Source organism: Panulirus ornatus, chromosome 21, assembly GCF_036320965.1.
Source record: "Panulirus ornatus isolate Po-2019 chromosome 21, ASM3632096v1, whole genome shotgun sequence".
NCBI lineage: Eukaryota > Metazoa > Arthropoda > Malacostraca > Decapoda > Palinuridae > Panulirus > Panulirus ornatus.
In genome coordinates, this window is record NC_092244.1 from 31,873,164 (window position 1) to 31,892,544 (window position 19,381).

Sequence of the window (19,381 nt, forward strand, 5' to 3'; positions counted from 1 at the left end):
GGCATATGATAGAGTTGATAGAGATGCTCTGTGGAAGGTACTAAGAATATGTGGTGTGGGAGGCAAGTTGTCAGAAGCAGTGAAAAGTTTTTATCGAGGATGTAAGGCATGAGTACGTGTAGGAAGAGAGGAAAGCGATTGGTTCTCAGTGAATGTAGGTTTGCGGCAGGGGTGTGTGATGTCTCCATGGTTGTTTAATTTGTTTATGGATGGGGTTGTTAGGGAGGTGAATTCAAGAGTTTTGGAAAGAGGGGCAAGTATGAAGTCTGTTGGGGATGAGAGAGCTTGGGAAGTGAGTCAGTTGTTGTTCGCTGATGATACAGCGTTGGTGGCTGATTCATGTGAGAAACTGCAGAAGCTGGTGACTGAGTTTGGTAATTTGTGCAAAAGAAGAAAGTTAAGAGTAAATGTGAATAAGAGCAAGGTTATTAGGTACAGTAGGGTTGAGGGTCAAGTCAATTGGGAGGTAAGTTTGAATGGAGAAAAACTGGAGGAAGTAAAGTGTTTTAGATATCTGGGAGTGGATATGGCAGCGGATGGAACAATATAAGCGGAAGTGAATCATAGGGTGGGGGAGGGGGCGAAAATCCTGGAAGCCTTGAAGAATGTGTGGAAGTTGAGAACATTATCTCCGAAAGCAAAAATGGGTATGTTTGAAGGAATAGTGGTTCCAACAATCTTGTATGGTTGCGAGGCATGGGCTATGGATAGAGTTGTGCGCAGGAGGGTGGATGTGCTGGAAATGAGATGTTTGAGGATGATATGTGGTGTGAGGTGGTTTGATCGAGTAAGTAATGTTAGGGTAAGAGAGATGTGTGGAAATAAAAAGAGCGTGGTTGAGAGAGCAGAAGAGGGTGTTTTGAAATGGTTTGGTCACATGGAGAGAATGAGTGAGGAAAGATTGACCAAGAACATATATGTGTCGGAGGTGGAGGGAACAAGGAGAAGTGGGAGACCAAATTGGAGGTGGAAAGATGGAGTGAAAAAGATTTTGAGTGATCGGGGCCTGAACATGTAGGAGGGTGAAAGGCGGGCAAGGAATAGAGTGAATTGGAACGATGTGGTATACCGGGGTCGACGTGCTGTCAATAGATTGAACCAGGGCATGTGAAACGTCTGGGGTAAACCATGGAAAGTTTTGTGGGGCCTGGATGTGGAAATTGAGCTACGATTTCGGTGCATTATACATGACAGCTAGAGACTGGGTGTGAACGAATGTGGCCTTTGTTGTCTTTTCCTAGCGCTACCTCGCGCACATACGGGGGAAAGGGGTTGTCATTTCATGTGTGGCGAGGTGGCGACGGAAATGAGTAAGGGCAGACAGTATGAATTGTGTGCGTGTGTATATATGTATATGTCTGTGTGTGTATATATATGTATACGTTGAGATGTATAGGTATGTATATGTGCGTGTGTGGACGTGTATGTATATACATGTGTATGTGGGTGTGTTGGGCCATTCTTTCGTCTGTTTCCTTACGCTACCTCGCTAACGCGGGAGACAGCGACAAAGTTAAGAGTAAATGTGAATAAGAGCAAGGTTATTAGGTACAGTAGGGTTGAGGGTCAAGTCAATTGGGAGGTAAGTTTGAATGGAGAAAAACTGGAGGAAGTAAAGTGTTTTAGATATCTGGGAGTGGATCTGGCAGCGGATGGAACCATGGAAGCGGAAGTGGATCATAGGGTGGGGGAGGGGGAGAAAATCCTGGGAGCCTTGAAGAATGTGTGGAAGTCGAGAACATTATCTCGGAGAGCAAAAATGGGTATGTTTGAAGGAATAGTGGTTCCAGCAATGTTGTATGGTTGCGAGGCGTGGGCTATGGATAGAGTTGTGCGCAGGAGGATGGATGTGCTGGAAATGAGATGTTTGAGGACAATGTGTGGTGTGAGGTGGTTTGATCGAGTAAGTAACGTAAGGGTAAGAGAGATGTGTGGAAATAAAAAGAGCGTGGTTGAGAGAGCAGAAGAGGGTGTTTTGAAATGGTTTGGTCACATTGAGAGAATGAGTGAGGAAAGATTGGCCAAGAGGATATATGTGTCGGAGGTGGAGGGAACAAGGAGAAGTGGGAGACCAAATTGGAGGTGGAAAGATGGAGTGAAAAAGATTTTGTGTGATCGGGGCCTGAACATGCAGGAGGATGAAAGGAGGGCAAGGAATAGAGTGAATTGGAATGATGTGGTATACCGGGGTTGACGTGCTGTCAGTGGATTGAATCAGGGCATGTGAAGCGTCTGGGGTAAACCTTGGAAAGCCGTGTAGGTATGTATATTTGCGTGTGTGGACGTATGTATATACATGTGTACGGGGGTGGGTTGGGCCATTTCTTTCGTCTGTTTCCTTGCGCTACCTCGCAAACGCGGGAGACAGCGACAAAGCAAAAAAAAAAGAAAAAAAAAAAAAATATATATATATATATATATATATATATATATATATATATATATATATATATGTAATAAATTCAGATGGTTCAAAAGCTATGTTATGGTCGTGAATGCCGCTTACCTGTGACGTCACAAGCTTTGTTCAGGTAGCAGGTATTGCTACTTATATATGACGTCACAAGCATTGTTGTGGTCCTTCCGAACGCCGTTCCCTTGTGACGTCACAGGCTTTGTTATGGTTCTCCCGTACGCAGCTATTCTTTGACTTTTCGTTCTTTTATTATGTACAATGGATGCCTGATTGTTATCTATAAACATAGTTCTTTACCGATTATATTCAAAACATTGTGGAGATTTATCACAATTTTAATGAACCATTACTTAGACACAACCTTTTTTTTTTTTCTCAGAAGAATTTATGATAAAAATATTTGTGTTTGTTTACACAATTCAAATATCTCCACGAGGAAATTACTCAATTATAGATGTAACGTGATATTTTTAAAATAGTATATTGTAGAATAATAATTAAGGTAAAGGAGTGACGAGGGCAGCCGTGAGCTCTGCTCTCTCTCCAGGTGTACTGGCTAAAACATCTCTGATTGTAAGAATTTATTAACCTTCGTTAGCGTCTCCTTCCCGCAAGTGTTGCCAAAACAGAAACAGTAGTAAGACAAATGTTGTGTAGTTGATTAACAAAATGTACATTTCTCTTATTATAAGTTGACTGTAGTAGACGGTATAAGGTGTGTGCCGTAGAGCTAGCTAGTCTGAGGAGAAATTTATGGTTAACAATACTTGAGGGTTGATGGTCTGTTATACCTGGTGACCCGTTTACATGCCCATATCATGCCAGACAAGTTAAGTTAATGTTATGTTACTATGACAGTTTGCATAGGAAGGAGTACTTCGGTAATCCTGTTCACTCGATCCTGAAGATGACATTATTGGGATAAATTACAGCTATAGCCAGGCAACCACGCGCCACCAACACCCATGATTATTAAGTTACTTTTGTTTGGCACTGATTGTATAATTATTAGAGAACAGAATAAGAAAGGTAGAGCATGATATAGAGAATTACTGATATAGTTTAAGTAATTCATCAGAAACGAGACGCATGTGATCTGGTTGATAAGTTTAGAGGATAGTGGAACCAGTGGATTCCTTACACTGTAGATTTGACATAGAGTCTGGGATGTCACATGCATCACCGTATTTCCAAAGTTTTGTTTTCATAGTTTGGCCTGAGTTTTGAAACAGAGTGGAAAAGTGGAGTGAAATCATTCAACACTATGTTTTCAGAGTGAAAGGAATCAATTCGTTCCTTTTATGTTGGAATTCATCAGTTAGAACAGTATGGACACCTGTCATATCCCAGACTGATTTATAAATATCTATGTTTAATGCAAGTACATTTGAAAGTTACTGTCTTTCAGATGGCTATCAAAATAATTACAACTACCACTTGTTCAGATTCTGTAGTTTGATTTGCAAATTAATCTAGAGATTAGTACAACAGGCATGAAAGGAAAAGGAACAAAACTTACTCTTGCATTTTTGTCTATCTATCTCTGTATATTGCTGATGCCCATTTCCTCTGGGAACTCCCAGTGGATGGTTACAACAATAGAGTCTCCACTTATCCCTGTCCTTACATGCCTTCCTCACATACACCATTCCACACACTATTCCCCTATTTTTCTCCCTCCAGTACCACTCCACCCTATTTGCCCATGTCACAGGTAGTCTTCCACTCACACTGACCCCCTTAATTGTACTATCATACACTTTCCGTATGAACTCCAAGTCTTGCATTCTTTCCACATGCCCAAACCACCTCAAAGTATTATGTTTCACCCATTCTACCAATCCACAATTCATTCCCTATGCATTTCCTGCCATACCACATCTCTTATACACCCTTTCATTCTTTCTTCATTCCATCTAGTCACACTGCATGCTCTTTTCAAATAGCTCATTTCCACATCCATGTTTCAGATGCATAGGTCAGGGCTGGGGGGCTATGCTGTCCCTTAATCCTCTCTTCACTTCCGTACTTACACCTCTACTCTTCATTATTCTAGTAAGGGGCCCAGTGACTCTTCTACCCTATACTGCTCTCTCCCTTATTTCTACATGCTTGCTTGTGAAAATCAACAAAACTGGAAACCTCAAACTTCCTACCAGCTAAAATCTACCATATGTTCATTTATATATGGAAAATATTCAATAAAGCACCAGTCCAGCTGTACATCACCACAAACTTTGGAAAATAAGTACATTTTTTTTATGAAAGTGTAGTGTTTAGAGGACAGAATAAATGTTGTGGAGTGTAATATATTGCTTTGTATTTTGTTCCATTACAACATTTAAAGCAATAGATATGTAAGGTACTAATTAAGTTCTTTTAATCACCATAGCATTTTTTGGAAGGATGGAGTGAAAAAGATTTTGAGCGATCGGGGAATGAACATACAGGAGGGTGAAAGGCATGCAAGGAATGAAGTGAATTGGAACAATGTGGTATACCGGGGTTGACATGCTGTCAGTGGATTGAACCAGGGCATGTGAAGCATCTGGGGTAAACCATGGAAAGTTGTGTGGGGCCTGGAAGTGGAAAGGGAGCTGTGGTTTCGATGCATTACACGTGACAGCTACAGACTGAGTGTGAATGAATGTGGCCTTTTTTGTCTTTTCCTAGTGCTACCTCGCTAGGGGGGGATGCTAAATCATGTGTTGCAGGATGGCAATGGGAATGGATGAAGGCACAAGTATGAATATATATATATATGTATATATGTAAATGTCTGTGAATATATATGTATGTACATGTTGAAATGTATAGGTATGTATATGTGCGTGTGTGGGCATTTATGTATGTACACATGTATGTGGGTGGGTTGGGTCATTCTTTCGTCTGTTTCCTTGCGTTACCTTGCTAACAAAGGAGACTGCGATTAATTATAATAGATAGACTATGATGGTTTTGTGCTGGGGGTTTTCATGGTGTTAAAGTTCTGATAACACTAATAGAGGCTTCTGTGAGGGGAAAAGGGTACTGTTTCATTATTCACTTTGAAGCTTGCAGATCACAAGCTGTTTAAGAGAAGCTCATTGAGATTCAGATTCAGGAATTCTTAAGGATTAATGATTTCATCAAAGGAGCTATTCAGTGCAATAGAGGGGACCAATGTGGTCATGGAAAAGTATTCTCTCCCTTATCAGAAATTAAGAGGTTTAACCTTAACTCAGATGTAACATGTTTTTATTATTTTGCTTTGTCACTGTCTCCCGCGTTAGCGAGGTAGCGCAAGGAAACAGATGAAAGAACGGCCCAACCCACCCACATACACATGTATATACATACACGTCCACACACGCAAATATACATTCCTATACATCTCAATGTATACATATATATACACACACAGACATATACATATCTACACATGTACATAATTCATACTGTCTGCCTTTATTCATTCCCATCACCATATAATGTTTTATATTATAGAAATTATGAAGGTGTTAAAACCAGGTGAGGGACCAGTATTAATGATAATTCTTTTTCCTTTATTATTAGATTAAGGTACTGAATTGAGAACGTTTGCTTTCAGTCAAGCAGATTAGATGTCAAAAATTTAAAAGACCATATTGAAAAGTGTCCACCATTGCTTCAGAAAGATGTATGGACTCTAAATTTGAATTTAAAGAATGCACGCTAGTGTTTCAGGTAATTTTAAATGAAGCATTTCATATTCAGCTTAGCAACAGACACTATTATAATTCTTATTTCAGCCCTCTTTTCTGATTGTATCAGAGTCAAAAGAAGAATATCTTTGGCAAAATTATGCTTTCAGAGATATTATGTGGAAACATTTCATCAGTTGTTGCTATCAAATATGTTTGCTCTGTTTACTGTTGAAAATCTTAAATGTATTCAGAATTGACACTGGCCCTTATGTTCAAAGTATGGAGTTTTGCTACTAAGTAGTGTTTGATGCAGAATATAGTTGTTTTGCAAAGTGTGTAAAAATTTTTTGGCATTACAAACCGTGAGCATGGCCTTTTGAATGAACAAGTTCTCTGTAAAATATACAGATGCTGTATAGAAAATCTATAGAAACCTGTATCCTTTAGGAAGGTTTGAAGAGTCACGCTGGACTGCAGGTGGGGTTATCATTCATCAAAATATCCAGACTTGTATATCTGTTTCGCACATCTGGCATCATCACCAGTCCTCTGTGATGGACAGCATCTGGTGCTTTGCCGTAGTTCAAGAATTCACATTCCAGCCACCTACTCCTTGTTGAAGATACTGTTAACTCTCCGTCTCAGAGAAATAGGACATATTTTTCATACAAGATCATATCTTTGTGAATATCTTATTTCCCATTTAAGTATGTTGTTGTTGTCAAGAAATCACCTAATGTATTTGCTTCCTGATTATTTTCTCTAATATTTTGCATATCATGCTTGTTCATGATACTGATTTGTAGTTCAGGACTGCTTATCTGTCATCTTTTTTATGAACCAGCATTATATTAAGTATGCTGTCCTCCATGCTGTTGGAGCATTACATTAATCAAGGGAGCTCTTAAACATCATTACTTTTTTAATGATTGTCCATAAGCACTTTTAGAGTACAATTGATGAGGTGCCACCTGGCATATGTGATATATTTAGGTTTAGTTCCTTCATGAGCCTCCTTTTTTTCAGCAGATTTCCTTTAGTATTTCTTAAGGGATCATCCCAGTCTCTGACAGGTTATAGTGGTACCACAAGGTCTTTTGAGAGTAAATACAACTCACATATGTGTACTTGTCTACATCACTAGCTTTTCTTTGTGCATTCTTTAATCATATTTTATCATTCTTTTGATATTGGTGTGTCCTTTAGAAATTTATTAAATAGTTCGGGATATTCCTTTGACTAGCTGTGTTTCTTTCATAGCTCATGTGCTCCCTTCTTCTTGTTCTTGTGCAGTCATTTCTTGTCATCTTGTGTCTTTCAAATGCAGTTTGACTCTTGTGTCTCCTTTGCCACTACCATAGTATCACTCTCTGTTCCTTGCCTTCATTACACCTATTAAACCACTTTCTTAATCTTTTCTATAACATACTGTGTACCCTATTGCTGTTTGCATTTATGGGTGTGCATGTATGCTTTTGGCTATTTGTACGTGTTAATTGTAAATTGCTTGTGTAAGTTTAAGACAGCACAGCTAGATTATGATATATATATATTGTAAGATTCTGGACCTTGCTATGATTTCATCAAGTGAACTGTGTCCAGTCATTGTATCTAATTGACCCCTTGACCTTGACCTGTCTTCTCATATCAGAACAGCATGATGAGAATATCACGGATTTGGACTGACCAAACAACAGACAGATGCCACCGAATGCTGTATCCATCATGTTGATAAATGACAAATTCATAAGGATAAAGGAAAATGTGTTAAATGTCTTCTGTAAACTGTAGCACTATCAAGAACATTGGTTTTGTATTTCAGTTTAAATTAAAAAATACTGTGTATTACAGGAAGGCAGAAGGCAATGGATTCCGAGGCAGAGTCTTCAGACGTTGTAAGTGATGCTGTGGAGGTAATTGTAGTTGTTGATTAAAGCTATACCTTACTCTGAAAACAAAATCAGTTATTTTGATTAAAGCAGGCAATTATCAGCAGGGTCTCATTGATGTTTCACCTGATATAGCTCCTGCATTCAGAGGGTATAAAGTACTGGTACCCACATGCAAACATGGGTAGGGGAAAGTCCCTTCAGAAGCTGAAAGATTTTTTGTTGGTACAAAAAAATTGACTTTGGGCAGCACTAGTGTTGTTTTATTTAGGGAGACCCCTGCTTAGCATAGAACTGTACATAGACATGTAGTGTTGCATTTATGAATATGACTATTGTACTGCCCAAAAATGATAAATTTTGTCTTAAGCAGTATATATTGTAACTCATAGAATGAGAAAGGTAGAAAACAAATCAAGGTTTTAATGTTCGAGGGGAATAGTATCTTTCTTATGTTTATGTAAGATTGATAAGTTAGGTTATAGAGTAATTAATATTTATTCATTTTACTTGAGTAATATATTATTCAGAAATGTTAAGTGATTAAAGTAGGCAACATTATGTGATTAGCTCTCACATCCAGTGAGATTAATCATGATTTGAATTAATTGCCCATGTTAGTCCACACAGTGATAAGTGCTCTCTTAATGCCTGATATGAATTTGAGATTTTGCTTATTATCACTGCTTTTACTTTATTATATGTTTAAAAAGGGTGTAAATTTTCCCTTAGATGTATTTTCAGATCCCTTTTTAAATATATCTTTCTGTGGTGTAGTTGTTGGGATAATGATATAAATCCTGTTCATTTTACTTGTTTATTGTATATATTTCATTTATAATAATCCCACATAGAAATGCAAAATGGCATCTTAGAACCATCTGTAGCTCTTCTGTGGTTTTAGGCTTATCAAAGTCCAGACTGAAAATGGATATAACCATCAGTAGCAGTGCAGAATTTGATATAATAAGAGATTTTCAGAAAAACTTATACTTAGTTTTATGCATATATGTGAACATTCTTTCACTTAAAGAGAGCTTTGTGTGAGTTATTTCAGTGAAAGTATAATGATATTGAAAATTTAGATATTTCATAGAGCTTGCTTAGCTGTAAATTTGATCAAAGTCCATTTGATGTATGTATGTAATTATTGGAATATTTTTACCCCAGTTGTGCAGTAAAGTTTAATGGGTGCTCAAACTTAAACAAATTTGTAGCACTTTAAAATTGAAAAATTATCAGAGATGTACATGAAGGAAATTCTTGTAGCTTTTTTGCATGAAAATATATGGTAAGGGATGGGTTTTTCAGATGATGTATGGTAAGTATACAGGTAAAGGCACTAGAGAGGAGATGAACCTCAGAAGAGATGGTGAAGAAGTGAGAGAAGTGATCAGAGCTATCAGAGCTAAGATATTTCAATTGAAGATGAGAGAGGAATGATATAGGATCAGATGCAAAGGAAACAATGTGTTGGAGAGGTGAAGGGAATGGAGTCTTTGGTTTCATTTAACAAATGAACTTACGATGTAAGTGAAAGTTAATTCATGGTTAGGTTTGCAGGAAAGTTCAAGTATGAATAAACTTGGAAGCTACATGTACTTTATCCACTCTGTAAACTAGGAACAGAACTGATGATAATATTATTGATAGATGAATTCAAAGCAGATGATCCCCTTTTTCTTGGTGAAGTTTTGAGAGTACAGATAATTTATTTTATTACATCATGATTGAATGCAGTACTGGTATATTGAGGCTACTATCAAAATTATTCCTACGTAAATGGTAATGAAGTTAGAGATTATAAACAGGTAGATATAATCATGGGAGAAGGGTGAATGAACATCCATGTTAGAAAACTAGATATTATGGAAGGAGGCCTTTAGATGTGGATGGAAAGGTTGTATGGCAGTATGCAGTACTTGACAAGTCTGGGAGACTGCTTATGGTAGAAATTGAAGTTTAGTGACAAAAAGAATGTGTCAAATATCTAATTGAGGCATTTTGTCTTAGTAATGTGTATTGATGCATTAGAATGAGAGGAGAGCATGAAATAAGTATGGAGCCAATATAAATGAGATGAGAAGAGTAGCCCTACATTTTAAAAAAATGGAAAAGCATGCGCTATAGATATAGTTGTGAGTGAAAAGCAGTGGGTATATAGTTGTGAGTGTGATGATGAAGGATGGAAGAAAAACTGCAGTTGAATGAATTTTGAAAGTTCATATGGTAGTATGGAAAGGTAAACATGTACCTGATGATTGGATGAAATAGTAATTGTTCCTCTGCAAAGGGAAATTGAATAAAAAATCACCAAGGAGTAAATTCTTGTAGTCACTCAAGTCCATCTTTTTGTGATATCTTCATAAGGTTCCTGAGCTTTTGCACATTTGGACATTGTTAACCATTCAGTGGTGCTGAGTTGCTTTATTTTGGAGTTGGTAGCAGCATACAAACATAGTGACTCCTTTATTTCTAGTGTTCTTTTCAGCATGTGCAAGGTGCTGTTCCATCTTGTGGGTGTATCATGGATAACACATAGCTTGGGTTTTTTGCAGCTTGTCCTGAGTCTTTTTTATTTCATCTTGTACCATCGTTGAGTGATGAAAATGAATAACAGTGCTGCAACATTTCTGAATTATCTTGTCTATTTCATCCTGTTATGATATTCCAGTTTTAACAACTTGTGTTTTATGCACAACACATTCCAAATTATTTACACCTGACAGGAGTAGAGCTCTTTTAATATTTGCTCCAGCATTGCGCAAAACAGTGCACACTTATACTAGAAATGTCCCACTTCATCAACAAATCATTAAACTTTCTAGAAATATACTCCTGTGTGCCGTTCTTATAGTGGTTCAGCACCTAACACAAAGTTCATTCTTTCAAAGTCCTTACTGATGTTGTGTGCAGTTGGACTCAACAATAAAACGCCTGCTGATCTCTCTGAACACACATCCATTGTGAAGGAAATCTTGCTGTGCTGCTTCACTTCATCAATCAATCCTTTTAGTTCATTGAAAACAGACTCACATGCCATTGCATATCAATGAGGGATAAAAGTTTTGCTGCCTCAGCCATCAGTCTCATGAATCCTATGTCCTCAGCATGACTGATTGGTAACTCATCCATTACTAACATTTCTGCTACACACTTATCTAGTTTCTTTGATTTAAAGTTAGAAGCATCCAACAGTTTTCCACTCTGAAAATATTCTTCTTCAACATTTCTTTGCTTAATGTCCAACACCACTTTTTGCAAAGGGTTCTGTGTCTTTAGTTTCTCCTCTAACTTCTTCCTTCTGCCTCTAACTCTTCAAACTGTTCTTTGGGCAGTGATTTCAAATGATTTTTGTAAGATGTAGTTCCATGCCCCTTTCATGAATAATCTTTTTAGCACAAAAGACACTGTGCTAAGTTATTTGGTTGTTCCAGGAATAACTTCCACACTTGACTGTTTCTTCACATCATTGTACATAAAAAAAGAGTCACTAAGGCTTGGTAAACTTGATTATTTCACTTCAAGCAGTGTGATCAACTGACACACTGCCTATCCCTGAGGCAAGCTCTTCTACATGGATGTTTCGCATATGCGGGGGGGGACATCCGATACATCACTAGTGTACATGATTCACCCCATCTAAAAAGAAACAGATTTAAAGACAAGAGAATGAGTATGATAGGGTAAGAATGATGAAATATGATAGTGGTGTTTTTGTAGAAGTGTATGCTTTTATAGGGATGAATTTTCAATCATCCCTTTGAAGAAGGATAGAAGGAACAGGCCTCCTTAATGTTGAAATAGGATATGGTATAAAACACTCTGTAAAAGAAAGCAAATTAAAGGGTACCGTATATCCCTAAAGAGTAGGTTTTGGACGTTATGCTTACTATGGATGGGTTACTTTTATCTCCAACAGAAAGGAAGTGGTGGAGGTGGAGAGAGTAATGGAGAATCATCTGCCAAGAGACCCAGGGTAGATGTTTCATCGTTACCAACCCGACAATACCTTGACCAGACTGTGGTGCCCATCCTTTTACAAGCTGTTACGCAACTCAACAAAGAAAGGTTAGTGCTCTTGAAGTACATCTTCACTGAAGATTTAGATTTAAAGTTCTTATTAGTTTGCATTGATCAAGTCACACAACAGAGTTTAGTTTTACTGTCTTGTGTTCATTCAAAATGATTTCAAGAGTTCATCTGTCTGCATATCATATACATGTAAGTGAAAAATTGAAGGTTAGTAGAGATCCTTTCAACGTATTCTAACAAATATTATCCCCCTTATTTTCTGTTTTCAGTATTCTCAGAATATTTCATTCCCAAATTCTGGGATTATCCTGGAAGTACTTAAAGTATATAAAATATCATGGTCTTTGTAAATCAGTAAGTTGTTATTTTTATGAACAGAACAGAATATTCAGAAATACAGAAATGATAGTTAAAGAGTAATGTTATACAAAGAAAAGTATTTCTTTCAATAAACCTTAAAGACCAGTGTTTGCATAAATTTTAGGATTCAGAAGGACTGATATGGGTTTCTGAGTAGAGTTTACCATGCACAGCAATAAGTTGTCTTTCAGACATTTATTGTATTCCTCTGTATCTTGGTCTTTCTCCATGTATTATTCCTTAACCTTAAAAGAAGTTGGTAAGAAGGTTCATGTATATCAGAACAAGGTCATGATCAATGAGATTCTACTGGTCCTCAGCTTGAACATGAATTGTAAGTTGCCTCTTGTTTGATTTGAATGAGGTAGGTAGAATAGATGACATGAGTAGATAGTTGAGGAAAAGAAACTGCCACTTGCTAGATGTAAAGGTAGGTGTAATGGTGACATGAATGATTTGTTAGGAGAATGAGTGGATATTAGAATGATAGACAGGTTGGGTGTTTTGGAAAATGATATTAATGGCTAATGAATAACTACCATATGTATGCTGAGAGGAATGATTTTTTTTTTATACAAGTTCACCATTTCCTACATTACAGAGATAGTGCCATGAACAGATGAAGAAATGGACTCATTTACTCTCACCCACTGTTTAGCTTTCATGAATAATGCACAGAAATCAGAGCCCCTTATCCACAGTCAGGCCCCATAGGCCTTTCCTTGGTTTCTCCCAACTGCTTCATATGCTCTGGTTTAGCCCATTGATAGTACATGAACCCCCATAAGCCACATTGCTCTTATTTGCTCTATCCCTTACATGCTTTACACCCTCCTGCATCTTCAGACCCCAAACCTTTAAAGCATCTCTCATTACTTCCTTCCACCTCCTCCTTAGTTTCCCCTTTTTCCTGGTTTCTTCCACTTTTGACATATATACCTTCTAAGTCATCCTTTTTTCACTCAACTTTTCTGTATGTCCAAACCATTTCAGCACAATTTCTTCTGGTCTTTCATACATACTCTTCTTGCAACCATACCTCTTCCATTCCTTATCATTTCCTATTCAATCAACCCTCCATACATCACATTTTGTCAGACATTTCATATCCAACACATTCACCCTATCCTTTACAATTTTGTCATGAGCCCTTACCCCATAGCCATATAGCACTGATGGGACTACTCTACTACCAAACATACCCATATTTGTCCATGAAGACAGTGACCTCTCTTTCTACACATTCTCCAATGCACCCAAGACCTTTGGTTCCCCCACCCCCACATTCACACACACACACACACACACACATACACACACACACACACACACAAAACCCCATGGCTCACTTTGGCTCCCATGGTTCCATTCACTGCCATATTCACTCCCAGGTGTCTAAAACGCTCCACTGCCCTCAAGTTTTCTCCATTCTCCATTCAAACTCAGACTCAAAATAACCTCTCTGTTTTCAGAGCTAAACCAAATAGCCATGCTTTTACTCACATTTACTCTCAGCTTCTCCTTTTACTCACTCCCAAACTCAGAAGCCAGCTTCAGCAGTTTCTCACTCAAATCTGCCACCAGTGCCATATTATTAGCAAATGACAGCTGTCTCACCTTACAGGCAAGCCCCCCCCTTCCTCCTCCTCCTCCTCCAGCAGACTACATAAATGGTCCTCTCTTCAAGACTCACTGCAGGAAAATCTGGAGTTACGAGAAATGATCTGTGTGAGTTAAGTGTTGTCAGGTGTTACGTATGACAATGAAAGATTGTATGACTGTGGACAGTAGTCCATGTGTGGGTGAGGCAGAGAGAAAGACAGTTGCCTGGGTTAGAGGAGTGCAGCTTGACAACCACTAAAGTGCTGGCTCACTGAGCAGCTGCCACTATCCTTCCCGACTCCCAGGTGGATAGTACTGGTAATATACCTCCCTTGTCGGTTGTTGGCTGCCTAGCAACTTCCATTTACTACCTCTTCCCACTTACACACATGCCTTACTCTCTTGATGAAAAAACGCTCACTGCTTATGATAGTTTTCCTCCCACATCAGATATTCATAACACCATCCACAAAGCATCTCTATCAACTCTGTTATGTGCTTTCCCAGGTTCATTAATGGTGCAGACATATCCATCAGTTTGTCTAAATATTTCTCTCACACATCCTTCAAAGCAAACTCCTGATTCATATATCCTTGACCACATATGAAAACACATTGTTCCTCACCAGCCTGATACCCTGTGCATGCCACCACCCTCAGTCACTACTCACCCAATCAGTTTACCAGGTACAGTCAACAAGGTTATATCTCTAATACATTTGTCACAGAAATGTGCACTAATGGTATGTGGTATAGGTATGAAGAAGATGAAGTAGAGGGAAATGTGATTTATCTGTATATACGACAGAATTTGGTAGGATAAAGGTGATTGAAAAGTTTAAGAAGTAATTTGTCAGATCATTATTGTATATGATACATAAGTAATGCTCTGCTCAAGAGGATGAGGTGCTAGACATATGAATGAGAAAAGATGAAAAGTGATGATTTAAAGGATGTTTGTTTGAAATAAGTTTTCAGAATGATTGGGAAATTGATGATCATAACTGCACAAAATTAAGTTAATGTGAAAGCATCTAGAGAAAGTTGAAAGATGGGATATACAGTTAGTGTGAAAAGGAGAGTAGTGAAGGGGCTGCTGCACTTTCCCCCAAAACCATTTCATGTACCTTCTTGGGCATCCTAGGATGACACTGGCCACTGCATTCAGACCATGACAGCCCTCTGTGCACATTTGAGACTGTAAAATGCCCTACATCGCTAATGTTTGGGGATATTTCAGTTATCATGGTCTTGGGAGCTATTAATGCTTCTGAAAAATATGATGAATCAGTACAGTGATTTAGAACTGCTGAATGATTTTTACCTGATTCATTTGATAAAGTCTAAGCCAAGATTTTTATGCTGGATGGTGCCTATGGTCACTAACACTAACAGAATGGGTAAGTGTTATTTTCTTTCATTTACATAACCAAACCATAAAGATTTATTTTTTCAACTTGCGCCTCTAGTTTCTGCACAGACAGTAGAAAGATAGGAACAATGTGGGAGAGTGTTGACATAAACTTATTAGATAGAGAGAAAATGAGGTTTTCTTAAGCTTCTAGGGATAGAAAGTAGTTCAGAAGACCTTTGGTAAGGCAGACAGTGATGGTAAATTTTAGTTAAAGTATGGACCAAGGTTTGGCATGGAAATTCCTGAACAAGTGGAAGTATGTGTTTAGAATTACAGCAAAAGGAAGCTAACATTTTTATCAAGACCACAAGAGACAAATTCTTTATTGGCTGATTCAGAACATGGAAATAATCATCCCACACCAGACTACAGACTCAGCATAGCTGTACCTTGACATTAGCCTCTAATTGAGAAATGACATGCCAAAGCATTGAATAGCCTAACTAGAATTCAAGAACACATTTCCAAGAATAATCCAAATAGATGAGAAAAAAATTAGATTGTTGCTATTGAAAGGCCTTCACTACACACAACATCTACAGTGGTTTACATGGGGTACTTTTTCCAGATATTTAAGAAAACAAGGTTAGCAAAATGATGTTAATGCCAGGAATGCCATCTACTGACCCCAAGAATGTGTGTTGATCGTATATGTTTCAAACCTGGGGATCTTATATATGCATTTGTGTTGATCATATGTCTTCCATACCTGGGGATCCTATATATTATATTTGTGTTGATCATGTATGTTTCAGACCTTGGGTTCCTTATATATTATATTTATATTGATCATGTATGTTTCAGACCTGGGGTTCCCTAACATTATATTTATGTTGATCGTGTATGTTTGAGACATGGGGATTTTATATAGTTGACTAATTGCCATCTCAATTACATTTCAGACCTGGAGATCCCATAGAGTGGTTGGCTAATTACCTCCTCAAGAATAAGCATCAGTACACGGTTAACAACTCATAACAAGAGAAATGCAGTGGAAGAGCCTTAGTATCCCCTTTGGATATAAAGAGTTCTTTTAGATGGACATCTCAAGTTCAAATCATCTACCTAATGAACTTTATTTCATGTAATAATATGCCTTATCAATCAAACACTAATTATTAGCATCATTTTCTTGTAATTTTCCTGTTTACCAGGGATTACCAAATATGAAAAAACCTCTGTAACATAGATATATTAAGCTGTACATATGGTAAATGACCACCAACAAATATTCTGGTATTGCTCAGAATAATTTATAGTATGTTTATTTTTCAAGTAGTTGCCCTAGAATTAGGCAGAAGTGCAAGAGTGACAAGTTAAAGTTCTGATTGTGTTGCTTTTAGTATTACATTGTGTGTAAAGTAAATGACCTAAAACATCTTGATATTTTTGTATATTGTTAAGCTGTTATTTTTGTCAGCTGTATTTAATCAGGAGAGGATATAGATTTAGAAAAGTCTACTGGTTCTTTTGTTACAGAATTTATTTTTTGATGCTACTTATCCTTTCCAGGTTTATATTTATTTCTTCAGTTTCTGCAATTTCTCCAATTAAAAATTTCTGGTGTTGGCAAAATTTTGAAAATCATTGGTATTGTAGTGGTGGAAACTGGTTTTCTATGTAAACAAATGTGTATTTGTAATCTATTGCCTATATATTATGGATTTAGAAAACCATGTATTGTATTCATGTTGTAAGCACCAAAAAACTTAAGTGAAAGTACAGGACTCACCCAGTTTTTGTGCTTTTTATTTATCAATATTTTCTTTTAGAGATATGACTTGTATTCCATGTACTGTGGAAAAATTCCTTCTGCCACAATTAACAAATGTTACCAAATGTTTAGGGAGATTTTTAGCATTGTAATTTAAGGTAATATTTATCTGAATCTACACTTTTTGTTTCTTGGAGCTGTTGCCAGTTCCCATACTGTCTTGTGATCTGATTAAGGTTTTCATTTTACCCAGTTATCTTATGTATATGTAGACTGCCCTCACAAGTATTTGTACCTGCTCAAAATGGTAATAAAATGATTTTCATAAATACAAGTCTGCATTTGTGATAACCTTAGAAGTTCATCATTTTCACCAACAGGCTTATGCAGATGATTTCATCACATATGTTTTGGTATTATGCACCATTGAATAGTATCTTTATGGCAAGTTTTATTTAGAAAGCTGTGAACAGAAAGAACGATAGGCCAAAAGTTTTCATTTTTTAAGTAATTTGGCCTTAAATCCCATGTAGTAGGTGATATTACTGTCTAGGTATATGTAGGACAGGTGATAGCTGTGCTGATATCTAGAACTGTGGAATTTGTCATGCTACCATTCTGTCTTAGGTTTAGCTCTCTTCCTCTCATACACAACATTACAACAAATAACTCGTCATTTTATGATCCTCTTTTTCTTTATCAAACAAAAACTCATGGCTGTACAACAGTTTTACAATACTCCAGCTATGAATTGGAATAGCACCACCATTTGAGCAGCGTAGGATAGTTTCTGGGTTCCCACTTGACCACAGTCGAATATTGAGACCTACCCCCAACTTCTTCAGGCACAGCTCTTAGGCCTGATTGTTAATTAATCTCTGAAACATCCATGGTCTTACCTCTAACTCTCTCTCAGTATAATACTATTTGCCTCCTAACCTTGATCTCTCTCAAACCCAACTCTAAAGCTGTTGCTTCATAACACTATCAAATAGTTTCTCCTGTACCTTTACTGATTCCTTCCTTCTTATCCTGATGGAGTCATTTCTGCCTCTCTTGTAGCTCTCATCTGTAGCTTGATTCTTGTGTCTGTCATAGCTCTTCCATACCTGAAGGTTGACTCCTGTGATTTTGTAGCTGTTCCATAGCTGCAGCTTTACTCCTGTGTGATAGCTCTACAGCTGCAGCATGACTCCTGCGTCTATCATAACTTCCATAGCTTATAGCTTGATTTTTGTATTTGTTATAGCCCTTCCATTGGTGCAGGTTCACTTCTGTGTCTGTTATAGTTCATCCATAATTTCAGCTTGACTCATGTGTGTTATAGCCAGAGTTTGACTTCTGTATCTATCATAGCTGCAGCCTAACTCATGATTTTGTTATAGCTCTTCCATAGCTATAGCTTGATTCCTGTCTGTTATGGCCTCTTCACAGGTGCAGCTGGACTCCTGTGTCTTCCATAGCTGCAGCTTAATTCCTGTATTTGTTATAGCTCTTCCACAGTTGCAGCTTGACTTGTGTCTGTTATAGTTCTTCCACAGCTTCTGTTAGAAGCTTTACGCCTTAGACGTGCTGTGTGTCCTGTCAGATGCTACACTTTAGATCTGTTGCACATCCTGTCAATGGCACTACACATTAGACTTGCTGTAAACCCTGTTAAGAGGTTTACTCATTTGACATGCTATACATCCTCTAAGAGACACTGCACATTAGATATGCTATGCATCTTGTCAGATACCACACATTAGATGTGCTGCACACCCTGTCAGAGACACCTCATGCTGGAGGTGCTGCACATCCTGTCAGAGACACATTAAAGAGGGTGATATCCTTGCTAAACATAATGGGAGCTTGCTATCCTCACAAAATATAATAGGGAGGGTGCTATCCTTGCTATACATATTAGAGAGGGCGCTATCCTCGTTAAACATCCTAGGGAGGTGTTATCATTGTTAAGCATACTTGGGAGGGTGCTATCCTTGCCAAACATACTAGGGAGTGAGCTATCTTTGCTAAATATACTAAGGGTGCTATTCTTGCTAAGCATACTAGGGAGTGTGCTATCCTCACTAAACATACTAGAGAGGGTGCTGTACTTGCTAAAGATACTATAGTGTGCTATCCTCATTAAATATACTGGGGAGGCTGCTCTTGCTAACATACTAGGAATGGTGCTATCCTCGCTTAACATACTAGTGAGGGTGCTATCCTCGCTAAACATACTAGGGAGTGTGCTGTCCTTGCTGAACATACTAAGAAGACTGCTCTCCTTGCTAACATACTAGG

At 37.8% G+C, this 19,381-nt stretch overlaps 1 protein-coding gene across 1 annotated transcript; it reads left to right on the top strand.

Moving 5' to 3' along the window:
- Nucleotides 1-2,574: 2,574 nt before the first annotated feature.
- Nucleotides 2,575-17,429, top strand: LOC139756447 (protein dpy-30 homolog). The gene is made up of 4 exons (XM_071675902.1): nt 2,575-2,631; nt 7,933-7,976; nt 11,893-12,041; nt 16,284-17,429. The coding sequence occupies exons 2-4, from the start codon at nt 7,947-7,949 to the stop codon at nt 16,357-16,359; spliced, it is 255 nt and encodes an 84-aa protein (XP_071532003.1). The 5' UTR covers nt 2,575-2,631; nt 7,933-7,946; the 3' UTR covers nt 16,360-17,429.
- Nucleotides 17,430-19,381: the final 1,952 nt, after the last annotated feature.